Genomic DNA, 13,490 nt, shown 5'->3' with positions numbered 1-13,490 from the left:
ATTAAACTAATACTCTTAGTAGATTCACTGACAGATTAATACAAACTTATTTTGTATCCAGATTGCCAGGCAAATGGGTTTCTTATCATCTTCTGGTAAACAAGATGGATGCACTGAGTGATCGCCACTCAGAGATTATTGGGAGGTTGATATGTTTGATTCCAGTCAGTTGATATGCATTATGCCTATCGACCTAGGCAGTGTTGATATTTTAGACAGGACAATTATTTGGGGTTTTTTTGAGGGGGGGGATAGCTTCTCTGTATACTGCTGGTTTTTTAGTAGCTGTCTTTATCTAGTAGATGCCATTCTCTGTATTTACCCAAAACATAACAAGCCAAACACTTTCCAGACATTACCAGATATCCCTGGGGCAGCAAAAGTAACTGCAGGTGAAAAGCATTTGTAAGGTCTCTTGAGGCCTTCTGCAGATATCTTTCTTAAGGGATCAACTTTTATCTAGATGTATATAAAATTTGCTGATAACGAATGTTAGGACATCACGTGAAAGAACCAAGATATAAATTAATCTCAGTTGACCAGTATTTAAATTCAATACACAGAAACTTCTCATGGTTAGACATGAAATCCCACCTTTAGATTCAAAAAATAAACTCCATGGGAAAAAGTTAAAGGAAACTTGTTTTAGAAAGAAATCTAACGGTTTTAGTTGATGAATCTAATTTGAACAAGTATATGTTTCTTTAAATAATTAAAACTTAAGTGCCATTATCAGAGTAGAAAAAGATCCTAATAAAGTCATTGTAATCTGGTTGATCAAGTATTGTAGTCATTCAGTATCACAGTTTAGGAACAAAGGTTTGAGACAAGCTTATTAAGAAGTCTAGAGACCATATAATTTGAGAAAATTATGGCCAAGGGAAAACAATGTTAACATTAGAGAAGACAAAACTCAGATAAGGCTGAGGAGGTGGATGGTATTGGAAAGGCTGGCATGTGGAAGAGGGCGTATGTTCTATTTTGCACAAAAAATAGAACCAATGAATAGAAATTATAGAGAGCTATATATAAGGAACCACAATTGTCTTACAATGAAATGCATATCTATGATGGTCAGCCCTGACTGTTAAGTTGTTTGGCTTGAGACATAGCTGGATTATTAAAGCACACTTCTGGATATGTCTAGATGGGCTATGGGGGTGTGACCTTGGGGGCTATATCTGCTCCCTGGCCTCTTCCTCTCCAGCTCTTTCCCTGGTCTCTGCTTCCTGGCTGCCATGAAATGGGCAGCTTTCTGCTACCATAGCCTTCACCATGATGTTTCTGTCTTGGACGGAAACCTCTGAAACCTTGAGCCAAAATGAAACTTTGCTCCTTTAAACTATGTATGTCAAATATTTTGTCCCAGAAATGGGAAGCTGACTAATCTAAAAGCCTTGGAAAGAAGCTACCCTTCTTGTAGCCATGGCTGGACAATGCTTTGTCTGGGACATTGTAGAATGTTGTTTCTATGGTAAAAATATTAACTCAAAGTTCTATTCTTAAAGTTTTGTTATGGTTCTACTCAGTAGTTGCTTAGTACACTTTCATTTTACCTATTAAAGAGGTAAGATTTTGTTTGTTTTAGAAGACAAGGTCTTGTTATATAGTCTAGACTGGCCTTGAACATGCTATGAGGCATTGGCTAGCCTTGAACTTGCAATCCTTCTTGCCTTGACTTTCTGAGTACTAGAATTACAGGTGTGTGCCATCATGCTTGGCTGAAGAAATTTTTTTCCACTACAACATTGCCTTTTTGTTGTTGTTCTGTGATATAATGTCTTACTATATATTCCTGGCTGGCCTCCAACACATGATCCTCCTGCCTCAGCCTCTTGAGTGCTGGGATTACAGTTATGCACCATCACTAAAATACTGAACTCTGATTATGCAAAAACACTTAAATTAGCTATGTTTTTTGATCCTCACAATTCTATAGGTTGTCTCATCTCAGTTTTACAGCTGAATAAACTTTGTATGATTGAGTCGGATTACCCAAGGTCCCATAGCTAGTAATTTTCAAACCTAGGATTTAAATCTAATTTGTTATAAAGTTTGTGTTTATGACAGATTAGTGTTGAGATTATCTTGCCTAAGGGACATTGCTCCAAACAGTAAACTTCTGAACTATTACAGATCAGAGGTATTCAATAAGACTTAATTATCATTATTTTTACTGGAAGACTGCTAGTGTGCCTTGGTATTTCATTTTTTCAAGGTGTTATGGTTGCTCAGTGGAGCTGTTTAAACCAACCCAATTTCTTTCATAGGGGTAAAGTCAGATGAAAGACATCAGATGCCCTTAAATATCCAAGTTCCTCACCCAGAGTTGCTGTCTCATTCGAAGGAGCTGCACTCAATGACAAGATGTATGTTCCACAGTTAATCCAGAGCCACTTGGCCTCCTGGATTAAGGAAGATTATAAAAAGTGATCAAAGATGCCTTTGACTATCTTGAAGAGCTCTTTTCTCCCTTTTTATTTATATGTAACCATACATTCAATTAGGTATTTGACAGTCTATCACTCTCAAATATCAATGACCTTTGCATGTTTAAAGACAGATGTTTTGGTTGGTGAGGACCTTGTTGGATATTGGATATATACAGACTATCTTCAAAATGTAGATCAAGTGCTCCAATCCTTGGAGAAGTTTACCATCAGATGAATATGAAGTTGTTCACAAGAGTGGATATATGTGTGATGAATAGAGTTTGTATGATAATTCTAAATAAAAATTTGAAGAGTGAACTTGTAACTATGAAGCAAGATTAATTTTCACGAAAATTATTTAGCTAGCTGGATATCTAGTTATCAAGGTTACTTCTTCTGTATAATAGAATGGTACTACTAAAGTGGGTTCATGACATCCCCATGATGTTTTCTTGATATTTAATGAATCATTCAACTTCAGTATAATTTTCTAACAAAGTTTTGTTTACATCCAGTGTCTCAATGTGGTTCTGAATTTCGTATTCCTTTAAGAAATTGATGGACTTAATAAAACACTTTTCCCAGGAAAATGTTCATCTACAAACTTTTTCCAAATTATAATAAATATATAAAATTAGAAATATTCAATTACATATATACAGTTATATATACTTAATATCACTTTCCCATACTTATAAATTGCATATATATTTGTAGCAGCTGATGCTTAATCATTGGCTTTGGGGATCTAACACTCCCAGTTCCCCAGGACAAGAAACTGTGATCTTTGGTCTGTTTATTAATCATAGGTTTTATATAGCTACTGCCTTTGGAATGCTATACATTTTTAAGGTAAGATGAATTATATAGCCTTTAATTGAGACATTAAAGAAATGTGGATTACTATACTTATTACATTTAAGAAACAGTAATATAAGAATTAAATAACACTTGTATCTATAATATAGGTACAAATTGTATTCAGCCCTCATGTTCAAATCTTTTACTTTTTGAAAAAAAGTATGATTTTAAAACACTTCCCAACTAAAACTCACTGATGAGTACTCTGATTACCAAAAAGCTACTTCCTTTTGTGAAAAATAGATACATTTATATGGAACAAGTAAGTATGTTCCTTTATACTTTTGTATTTTTTAAAATTACACAAAGCACACATTTTTGACATGTTTTCTACTATTATGTAAAATAGTAGCATTACTAGTAGTCACCTTTTATTTGTACTTAGTTATGTTAGATATAACATGTTTATATTACCCTTACTATCCTATGAGATTAGTTTTATTACCCTTAATGCACACTGAAGAAAAGTAAGGATCAAAGAAATTAGGTAAATTGTAGCTAGAGAATGAGATTGTTGGAATTAATCACAGAGTTCCTTTCTTTTCACAGAGAAAACTATATTTATGAAATGATTATCTTCATGTTGTTTTCATCTAGTTCTGGGAGTTTGTATCTTCAAACACAACACAACGAACAGATATAAACAAGGATACATTTAGTGGCTGTATCTTTAAGTGTATGAATGTAGAAACTTTCGTTGAATTTTAAAATATAGAAAAAGGAGTCAATTTTATTCCCCTGCTTGTCTGAGGACTGGACTTCCTTCCAAATGCAGTCTTTCTTGCTGTTTCACTTTATCATAAAATGGTGCCGCACACAATTTTTAAAATCAATAAATCCACAGTTGTATTAAGAAATATTTTATTAACAAAACAGTAAATTCCACTTGCTTAGCATTTCCAGTAATGGATAAATTGGCCTTGCAACAGAAAAACAAAACAAAACAAACCCCTTAGATACCCAATCACACAAAGCACTAGAAGGGTAAGATCATGTGGCCTTTCTTTGATGTCTTGGGGACTGACCATCTCACACATTATCATAGTAGTTGTTTGTTTTTTTAAAAAAGGCAACACATTACATGGATAAAAAAGAAGCATACTCAATCAGAAAAGTTACAGTCTAGAGATGTAATCAAATTTATGCCAGGTAGTGTGAAATCCTTTATTAATTACAAACTATGCATGAACCCTGATACATTTGGTATGAAGATTCTCAGATTTTATTAATCTTTTTCTCTCCCTAACTCATGTTCCTCTCTTCTCTTTCTCCAGGAAGAAAAACAGCTAGATTTTTAAATAGGCCAATAACATTAGAAATATTTTACTGGCAATATTAGATAATATCATTGCACGAAATTTTAAAATTTATGTTGGGAAGAAACATTGAAATCAATCCCAAGCATCATGCTTCACAGATACACCACTACTCAATTTATTTTTTATAATATGTTAGAATCTTTTCAGATGAAACTAGTTTAAGTTACTAGATCAAATGGAAGAGAAACCATTTTTTTAAACTTAAGTTGTAAATTAGTAGTTTTATATTCCCTTTTTATTTCACTGGCTTTCCCTGAGTAAGACTGAATGAGAGAGGTGGGGGGGGAAAAGACTTGTGAATTCTTTAACCTGGCAAATTAAAAAGAGATAAAAATCTGAAACGGAAGTAATGGATACTAAATTTTAGTTGTATACCATCCATCTACTTTCTGGGTCATGAAAAAGCCTTTAAGACTCTTCTTACATAATCACTTGGCAACCACAGACAGTGGTGATTTGCTATGAATTATTCATATTTCTAAAGTACCATGACTCTGAAATCCAGGCCACTGGTTGGCATTTTTCATCAACTAAAATATCATAGAAGATGTTTTGCATTTTTTGCCTTTGCTGGTTAAAGCTAACTCTAAAGGTATTGGTGTCTTGTATGAAATCTAGTATCATTTTAGGAGATGTTCAAGTAATGTGGCCAATTTTACCTTCCATCCTAATAATGCTCTTCCTTTGCATTGCCTTCTTATACTAATAATTTATTGCTATGAACATCATTGAAACAATATGCAAAAACAAGTGAATAATCTGTATTTTCCTACTATTTAATGCATGTTAAGCTAAAACTATATTTAATGATACAGATATAAACCAGAAAAGTTAAAATTTAGTCAAAAATCAACCTAAAGAGAACTTTTTTTAATGGGTAGTAATACAGAGTAAAAAATGATTGAAAATACTTTTTTAGTTGAGAAAGTATTTACTTTCCAAAAAGGTTTATCATGCACATCAGGTCAGAGAATATATATATATATATATATATATATATATATATATATATATATAAAATTTCATTGGAAACCAACTTTTAAATTGCAGCAGCCAGAGATAAGGTGTAGATTACCAATTTTGCGCCCATAACCTGCCCACATAATGGTTCACATTCATGCAGCAGTATACCAGGGATATTGTATTTGATAAGAAAATGTTCCATTTCATTAGGGACTAAAATCTTCTCCAGGTCTCCTGGGAGCAAGAGCTCAGTGAAGCAAATCACCCCATTTGTCATATACCTTGGCACAGCTCTCTTCCCTCCTTCTTTTCAATGTAGGTGTTCCATCATATCTGATGGATTCCTCGTGTGTGTGTGTGTGTGTGTGTGTGTGCACGTGTGTGCGTGTGTGAGATTGCAAATGGTGAACACATGTAAGGATGTGAGCATTTGGGGTAGAAAAGATTATAAGATATATATGTATATATTTTACCTTCTAATTCACGCCTTTCATACAAATACTAAAACTTAACTGCAACAGAATGAAGGCTGTACATGTAAGAAAAAAAGTAGCTGAGTCTTTATATACATTCATACATATCTTTCTTAGAATAAACACTACAATGTAATTTTTTTAAAAAAGTAAGTAATTGTGGCAATTTATAATGGTGGCAAAAAAAATTGACTGAAATAATTGTTGCTCTATTGTCATAAAACTCCCTATACTTAGCAACACTTATAACATTGAATTTACCAAAAATGGCTGAAGAGCAGAGATATATTTTGCATTTTCTATACAACAGGCTATAAAACGTCACTTATCACAGTCCAGAAAGCACACAGAGATGGGTTTTATATAAACATATGTAATAACATAGTAAGCGTGCATGAAAATTTCCCAATGATTGCATCTATGCCCTCTTGCTTTTGTTTTGAAATTTTAGTGTGAAAATGTGCCTTATATTTCACATTTTTGAAAATAAGGCCTCCATACATTTTTTTTCTCTCACAACCAGAAAGGGGCTTTTTGAATGTATTCCTACACAAGTCTTCAAAAAAGCCAGCACTTTGTATGAAATGCAAGTTCCAGCCATTGCTCCAGTTGCACCAGGCAGCAAACTCTGAAAGGTTTGCTGGTTGAGGCCCTCACAAGGACAAGTCTTCTCTGGCAATCAGACTAACTGACTTCTCAGGAAAGCGCTAGCACTTTGGCTAAATCCAGGATCATAGGTAGCTTCTTTTTTGTGTTATGTTTTGTGTTGTTTTTGTGTTGTGCCTTGATGTTGTAATACTCCTTTGCTTTATGAATGCGTGCGGTCATCACTGTCTTTTAGAAATGTTCCAGCAACATAAAGACAGGCAGAGTAAATGAAAACACTGAGGATGTTAGGGAAATTATTGGCCCCTGTGTTTTTCTTTTTTTGTTGTTTTTTGGGTTTTTTTGTTTGTTTTTTTGAGAAACAAGAGCATGAGATACTTGTTTTGCTTTGTTTGTTTTTTTTTTTTTTTAAAAACAGTCTTTCCTTCCTGATTGCATTCCCTGTCTTCTTTTGTATGTGCTTCATAAAAAGGAAAGTAAATAAGTTTATATTATGTCTCAGATAAAATGAAGACTATTTCTATACACGTGTCCTTTTCAGATCTTGAGATCAGACATAATACTCTTTATCCTTGTTTTTCTTGTTTTTGTTGGCGCTCTTTGCGCTGCTGGGTTGCTTCTCCTTTACCACAGCCCCGTTGGACTGTGCTGAGTTACTGATGTAGTTTCGGCTCTCATCCACGTGGTATGAGCCTTCATCCCGGTTCCTGTACTTGTACATGGCATAGAGGAGGATGAGGATGCACAGGGCGGCTGCGGCCACGATCCCAACGACCATGCCCGTGGTGCTGCTGGACTCCCGGATCACTTCTGCAGAGCCAGGGTATGGCTCCCTTCCGCCCACTCGGGTTGGGTTGGCTGTAGGAAACAGGGTGAGAACAGACAGAAATGATGACTGAGTTTCTGCATGCCAGAGCGCCATCCTCACATTCTCCGCCTATCTCAGTGCCCCATGGCAGAGACCCTACTCCTTTAGGAAAAGCGTAATGTCACTAAATGGAGCAGCTAGAGACCATGACTCAAAGACCTCTGAGGGAGATCTGCTGGCATCTTTCTCACAGATCAGTTTCCTTACCATTATTCATTTTCATTATTTAAGCACAGCCCCCAATTAAGCACTAATTTGTTTTAAAGGGCCAGCCTGGGGTTTGGCGAAAAGTCATAAACCCAACACGACAAATCAGAACAGCCCTCCCTTAACATATGAGCGCAAATCATTTAAAGAATGATATTGGTGTCTCCATAGAACACTCAGGGATAACTCAGACTGAATCAGGACAGCTTAATGTAGGACTGCTTTAGAAATTATATTCCTTCCTATTCTAATGAACACAATATTGAACGATAAAATAATCCAGGCACTTTCAATTCAGTGTCTGCTTTGTAAAGTGTAATTTGAGTTACATATTTATAATCTAAAACAGAACTGATTTCCTTTCCTATTGGAGTCAGTTGTTTATGCGCATATATATATATGCACATTTCATTTATACATTAGCAGTGATTGACTGATCCTCAAAGCTAAGCTTTGGGGAAAAAAGTGGGAAAATATTCTTTCTCAAGTTTAAATATCTTCTACATTGGCTTTGAGTCAAAACTCGGGACTTAATGGATGAAAACAAAAGACTAGCTGGCCTACTTTTATTTAACTGGCAAAACCCTTATTTAATCTTCCTAGGGTATAAACAAGGCTCTCTCTTGGCACAAGCAACGGTTTGATTACAAGGTCTCCAATGTCTTCCCCAAGGCCTCATAGGTACTAAAATTGACCACAGAAGGCAAGGTGAAGGCCTGGGATTTTGCTGGTAAATAGGGAGAGGAGGATGAGCAGCTCTTTTTCTTGAAATACTTTTTTTTTCTAACTGAAAAAGAATTTTAGAGAGAAAATATACTGTTCCTCCTAGGTCACTTTTCTCTCTTTCCATGAATCTCCATCCTGTCCCTTTTCTTTCAGAAAGAGATAATATTTCAGATGTAATAAGTTAAAAATCCTCTAACTTCCCAAACATTATTCATTGTCAGCTATGAAGTGATTTTAAAATCTCAATATTATGTATACATTGCGCACACACATGGCTGTGTATGTGTTCATACACACCAGCAACTGAACAATTCAAGAAGACTAAAATTGTGCTTTTAGCTCACTACTATTAAATGTCATTTAACAATTTTTAATATGTCTGTAAAAGCTTCTGATTATTGAGAATCATTTATCATTACAGACAGCCCATATTGCTTTATAATTTTCATTTATCATTACATATAGGCCATATTGCTTTATAATTTCACTTTCAAACATGCCAATATTCTTCTGTTCAAATGTGAGAGTTTTGCTGTCATTTTCTTTTCTTTGTCCAAATAAAGTCTTAGAAGATAGTTACTTATAAAGGAATAGCACTCAGTCTCAAAACAGCAACATGTTATGTTCTGAAGCTACAAAATGGAGCAGGTGAAACCATTCTCTACTGACGATGCCACTGCTTGTTTTACACAAGCCAATGTAATGTTGCTGAATAAAAAGCCTTGGAGTCACTTCTGTGGCCAAGGTAGAAGCAGACAAAGACTACAATCCACAGCAGTTGATTACAGGAAATTAATTTCCTCTCAAGACGCATAGAACCTACTGTACCAACTCTGTCACTACCTGACAAACCAAGGCGGGCTTTCTCCTTTAAATACAGTCATCTTGCCAAAGTGTGCCAATTAGCTCAGCTGCTAACTTCTACTAAGTGACAACTTTCAACTTGCTCCCTTTGCAGAGCAGTTTTTTATCATGGTGTCTCAAAAACTAAAAAGAGAATTTTATTTAAGTGTTGCCCAAATCATTTTTTTTCCCATCTGATGGAATGCTTTCGTTTGAAATCCATTTTCACACTTATCTCACATTGTCAGAGGAAGTGGGGGTGAATGCAGATATAATTCTAATCATTTACCTCATAAAAATAAAATGTGAAGATTTTAGTGGAATGAAGGATTTTAAGTTTCCAGTGCAAGAATATACACAATATATACATTTCTACTTGGGAATTGGTGTAATACATGGATTATCTTATCCAAGAATATTAATTTTAAGTCTCAAATATGTTTTATACAGTTTCAAAACAGCTCTACATGTAGCACATTAATAATGTGTGTTGGAAAAAGAACGAGATTGCAAAGACAAAAACAAAACTTGAAATTCTTCAATTTTGCTGTCTAAGCATTTGACAAATATTTTCTGTTTGAGGAATATGCTTGGCTTTTTGGCAATACCACCCCAAATGTTGCTTAAGTCACATGAAACCTAAAAGTATCTGTATGCACTCCACATATGTTCTGAATATCCTATTTTTTAAAATAATACAAAAGAAAAACCTTAAAAAGCTAAAGTTTAAACCCCACAAAGAAATCTAGTCCCCCATTTTATCATTCCTTCCAATCACATTAAAATTTTTTTTTTGGTACCAGGGATCGAACTCAGGACCTTGTACTTGGGAGGCAGGCATCAGCACCACTGAACTAAATCCCTGGCCCACACATTAAAATTTTAATAACCACCATAACTGGTATTATTATAGATCTGTTTGCGATATACAGTTGCTTCCAAATCTAATTGATTAATTAACGTTTTTCTACTTATGTGTCAAATCTGGAGGTTAAGTGATATTTCCTTTAAATTTCATTCAAAGGTATATGTTTTAACGGGACATTTTTCTCATGCATGCAGTAATAGATTAGAGAAATTTATGTCATGAGGTATAAATGTGGTTTCATTTATTGATGGTTATTAAAGCTTTATTTTGATTATCACTGAAAAATCTCTGATGACATTTTATATTAATTTGAATGTTGAAAGTATTATAAATGGCTAATAAGGCTAAATGTGATAATGTGAAAAAAGGATTTTGAACAGAGATTTTGATCCTTAAGTAATTCTTGAGTTTCATCCATCAATTTCAGAATTTTGCATTCCTTTTACATTGCATGGTAAACTAATACGACATTTTCTTTTTTTTTTTTTTTTTGGTACTGGGGATTGAGCTCAGGACCTTGTGCTTGTGAGGCAGGCACTGGAACCACTGAGCTAAATCCCTGGCCCTAATATAACATTTTTAATAATTAAAATAATTAAAATAATTCACAACATATTTTTCTCAGCTGTGCTAAAAGCTGAATAAATGAACTGAAGTTTACTTTTACTCTTCCTCCCCTTGTTTGTCCAGGTATGTGATAAAGACATTTTACAAAACAAATGAAATAGAACAAAGGAAGGATGAAAAGAATGGAACACACACACACAAATTGACTTTATCTTTTGAATGGTGAAACATTACCTCTGATTTGGAGGTAACAGTAAAGTGAGATAGCCAGTTTATCATATTGGGCCCTTGGGACACAAGTGGTCAGGTCAAAGGCAAACTTAAATAGGACTGATATTGTCACTGAATAAGCCAAGGTATTTAAGCGACTGAGTCTAATTAGAAATAGACAAGTGTTTAACTTTGGTGGTGGCATACATATTTCATTTTAAGGATAGGTGTCACCAGTGAAAAAATTTTAAAAATGAGTATTTGAAATATAAAATTTAGGCTTAGGTAAATCCTGTTTCAATGACTCATGGTGTAAAATATCATGTATATACCATGCATTATATAAAGTTATGAGAATACTACAATGATGTATTATTGTATGGATCACACTTCCCCATGCAATTCTTTGAAGAGTGTCTGATATCATGTACCCCTCAGAGTCAACTGGAATTGATGTGGGGAGAGCAGCACACACACCTTAATAGTAACACAAAGGACTCTGACTTTCGTTGGCAAGTTAGCTGATGAGAATCCAATCTTTTGTTTAGCTTAGGCTACACTAGATAAGAAGGAACTGTCATGGGTCACATAAAAAATACATGGTTAAGATATATAAGTAACAAGACTTCCTTTTCTTAAAAATATTTTTTAATTTGAGAAAAATCCCATTTGTTGATTCTTGGTACTATTTTCCGTGCTGGGATTCTGTTCATTTTACAGCTATGATTTCAAGAGTTTTACCTATTTCATCTTCCAGTGGGTCAAGTGTTTCTGTTTCAACATTTAATTTTTTGATCCATTTTTTAAATTTTTATTTTGTTTTCCATTTTGATTTTAGTTTAGTATGTGGTGAGAGATATGAGTCTAGATTTAATCTTCTGCATGTGGATGACCAGTTTTCCCAACACTGTTTATTAAAGAGGCTACCTTTCCTCCAGTGTATGTTTTTGCTTTTTTGTCAAATTAAAAAGCTTCTGGCTGGGTGTGGTGGTTCACACCTGTAATCCCAGCACTCCAGAGGCTGAGTCAGGAAGATTGCCTTGAGTTTGAGGCCAGCCTGGACTACATAGTGAATTCAAGGCCAGCCGGAGCTACATAGTGAGACCCTTATTCAAAACAAAAACAAAAAAAATTCTGCACAGCAAATGAAACAACCAACAGAACGAAAAGAAAACCAACAGAGTGGGAAAAAATTTTGCCAGCTATTTCTCAGAAAGCAGACTAATATTTAGAATAAAGAACTCAAAAACATTAAAGCCCCCCAAATAAGAGACCCAATAAAAAATTAGCAAGTGAAATGAACAGACACTTCTCAGGAGAAGTACAAATGACCAATAAGTATATGAAGAAATGCTCAGTATTGCTGGTTAATAGAGAAAGGCAAATTAAAACAACACTGAGATTCCATCTTTCTCCAGAAAGAATGGCTATTATCAGTAAGTCAAATAATAACAAATGCTGCCAAGGCTGCAGGGTGTCTGTATGGGGGAATTCTTCTACATTATTGGTGGGAATGTAAACTAGTACCACCACTATGGAAATCAGTATGGAAATTACTCAAAAAACTAAAACTAAATCTTCCAGTTGACATAGATATTCCTATTATAGATATCTTCCCCAAAGAAAAAGAAATCATATTATAGGGCTATGTGCATACTCATGTTTATAGTAGCTCAACTCACAATAGCTAAATCTTGGAAGTGGCCTATATGGCCGTCAACAGATGACTGGATAAAGAGAATGTGATATTTACACACAACAGAGTACTACTCCGCCATAATGAAAGATAAACTTGGGTCATCTACAGGAAAATGGATACATTTTGAGATCAAATGTGCAGTGAAATAAATCAGAAACACAAAATTAAATATTGCATGGCTTCTCTTATATGCAAAACACAAACTATGAATAAAGAGAAAAATAAAAGATAGGAGAAAGTAGGGAGATAGATCTTTCTCAAATGGAAGGGGATCTAGAGTTGGGGGAAGCTGGGAGGGAAGGCAGGAAAAGGGGACAAAAAAAGGAATTAAGATGTGTCACATACCTGTGCCACACTCAACAGAAGGAATGTAAATATTATGTACTGCAAACATGTACTAATAAGAAAATTTTTTTAAATTGAAAAGAATTTGATTATAACATTATGGGAGGGAGAGGGCTGCCTGTGGAGTGCGAGTTAGATATCCCTGGAGGAAGTTGCTGATGAAACTAGCAAGGACAGAAAGCCCTTCCAAGGATTATGAGCTCTTTTCTATTCGTAGTCACGTTTTACACACTCAGCCAAATGGCAGTGGAAACTTCCAGAGCCTCAGGCACTGATAACAAATAAAAAGTAGCTTTAAATTCTCTCTCTTTCTTCCCTTCCTTCCTTTCCTCCCCCTTCCCCCTTTTTATCCTCCCCCCTCCCCCTTTTTATCCTCCCCCCTCCTAATATTTGGCAAATTTTGATACTCTAAAGAAGTTTTCTACATGAGTTACTTTGGTTTAGTAGATTTATCAAGAATCCTGTATGCTAGGTATAGGGATTTTCATGTTTTCATTATGCCA

At 34.8% G+C, this 13,490-nt stretch overlaps 1 protein-coding gene across 50 annotated transcripts in view; it reads right to left on the bottom strand.

Moving 5' to 3' along the window:
- Positions 1 to 4,137: 4,137 nt before the first annotated feature.
- Nrxn1 (neurexin 1) overlaps positions 4,138 to 13,490 on the bottom strand; it is a 1,121,547-nt gene continuing 1,112,194 nt past the window's right edge. For all 50 annotated transcript variants that reach the window (XM_087216047.1, XM_087216049.1, XM_087216063.1 and 47 more), the window contains one exon: positions 4,138 to 7,512. In XM_087216047.1, coding sequence (XP_087072173.1) covers positions 7,205 to 7,512 — 308 coding nt within the window. In that variant the 3' untranslated portion in view covers positions 4,138 to 7,204. The remainder of the gene's footprint in view (positions 7,513 to 13,490) is intronic.

Source organism: Heterocephalus glaber, unplaced genomic scaffold (assembly GCF_053883595.1).
Source record: "Heterocephalus glaber isolate CG9 unplaced genomic scaffold, H.glaber_assembly_v1.0 deba00001457, whole genome shotgun sequence".
NCBI classification, from domain to species: Eukaryota; Metazoa; Chordata; class Mammalia; order Rodentia; family Bathyergidae; genus Heterocephalus; species Heterocephalus glaber.
This window is presented reverse-complemented; position numbering and strand designations above follow the sequence as displayed.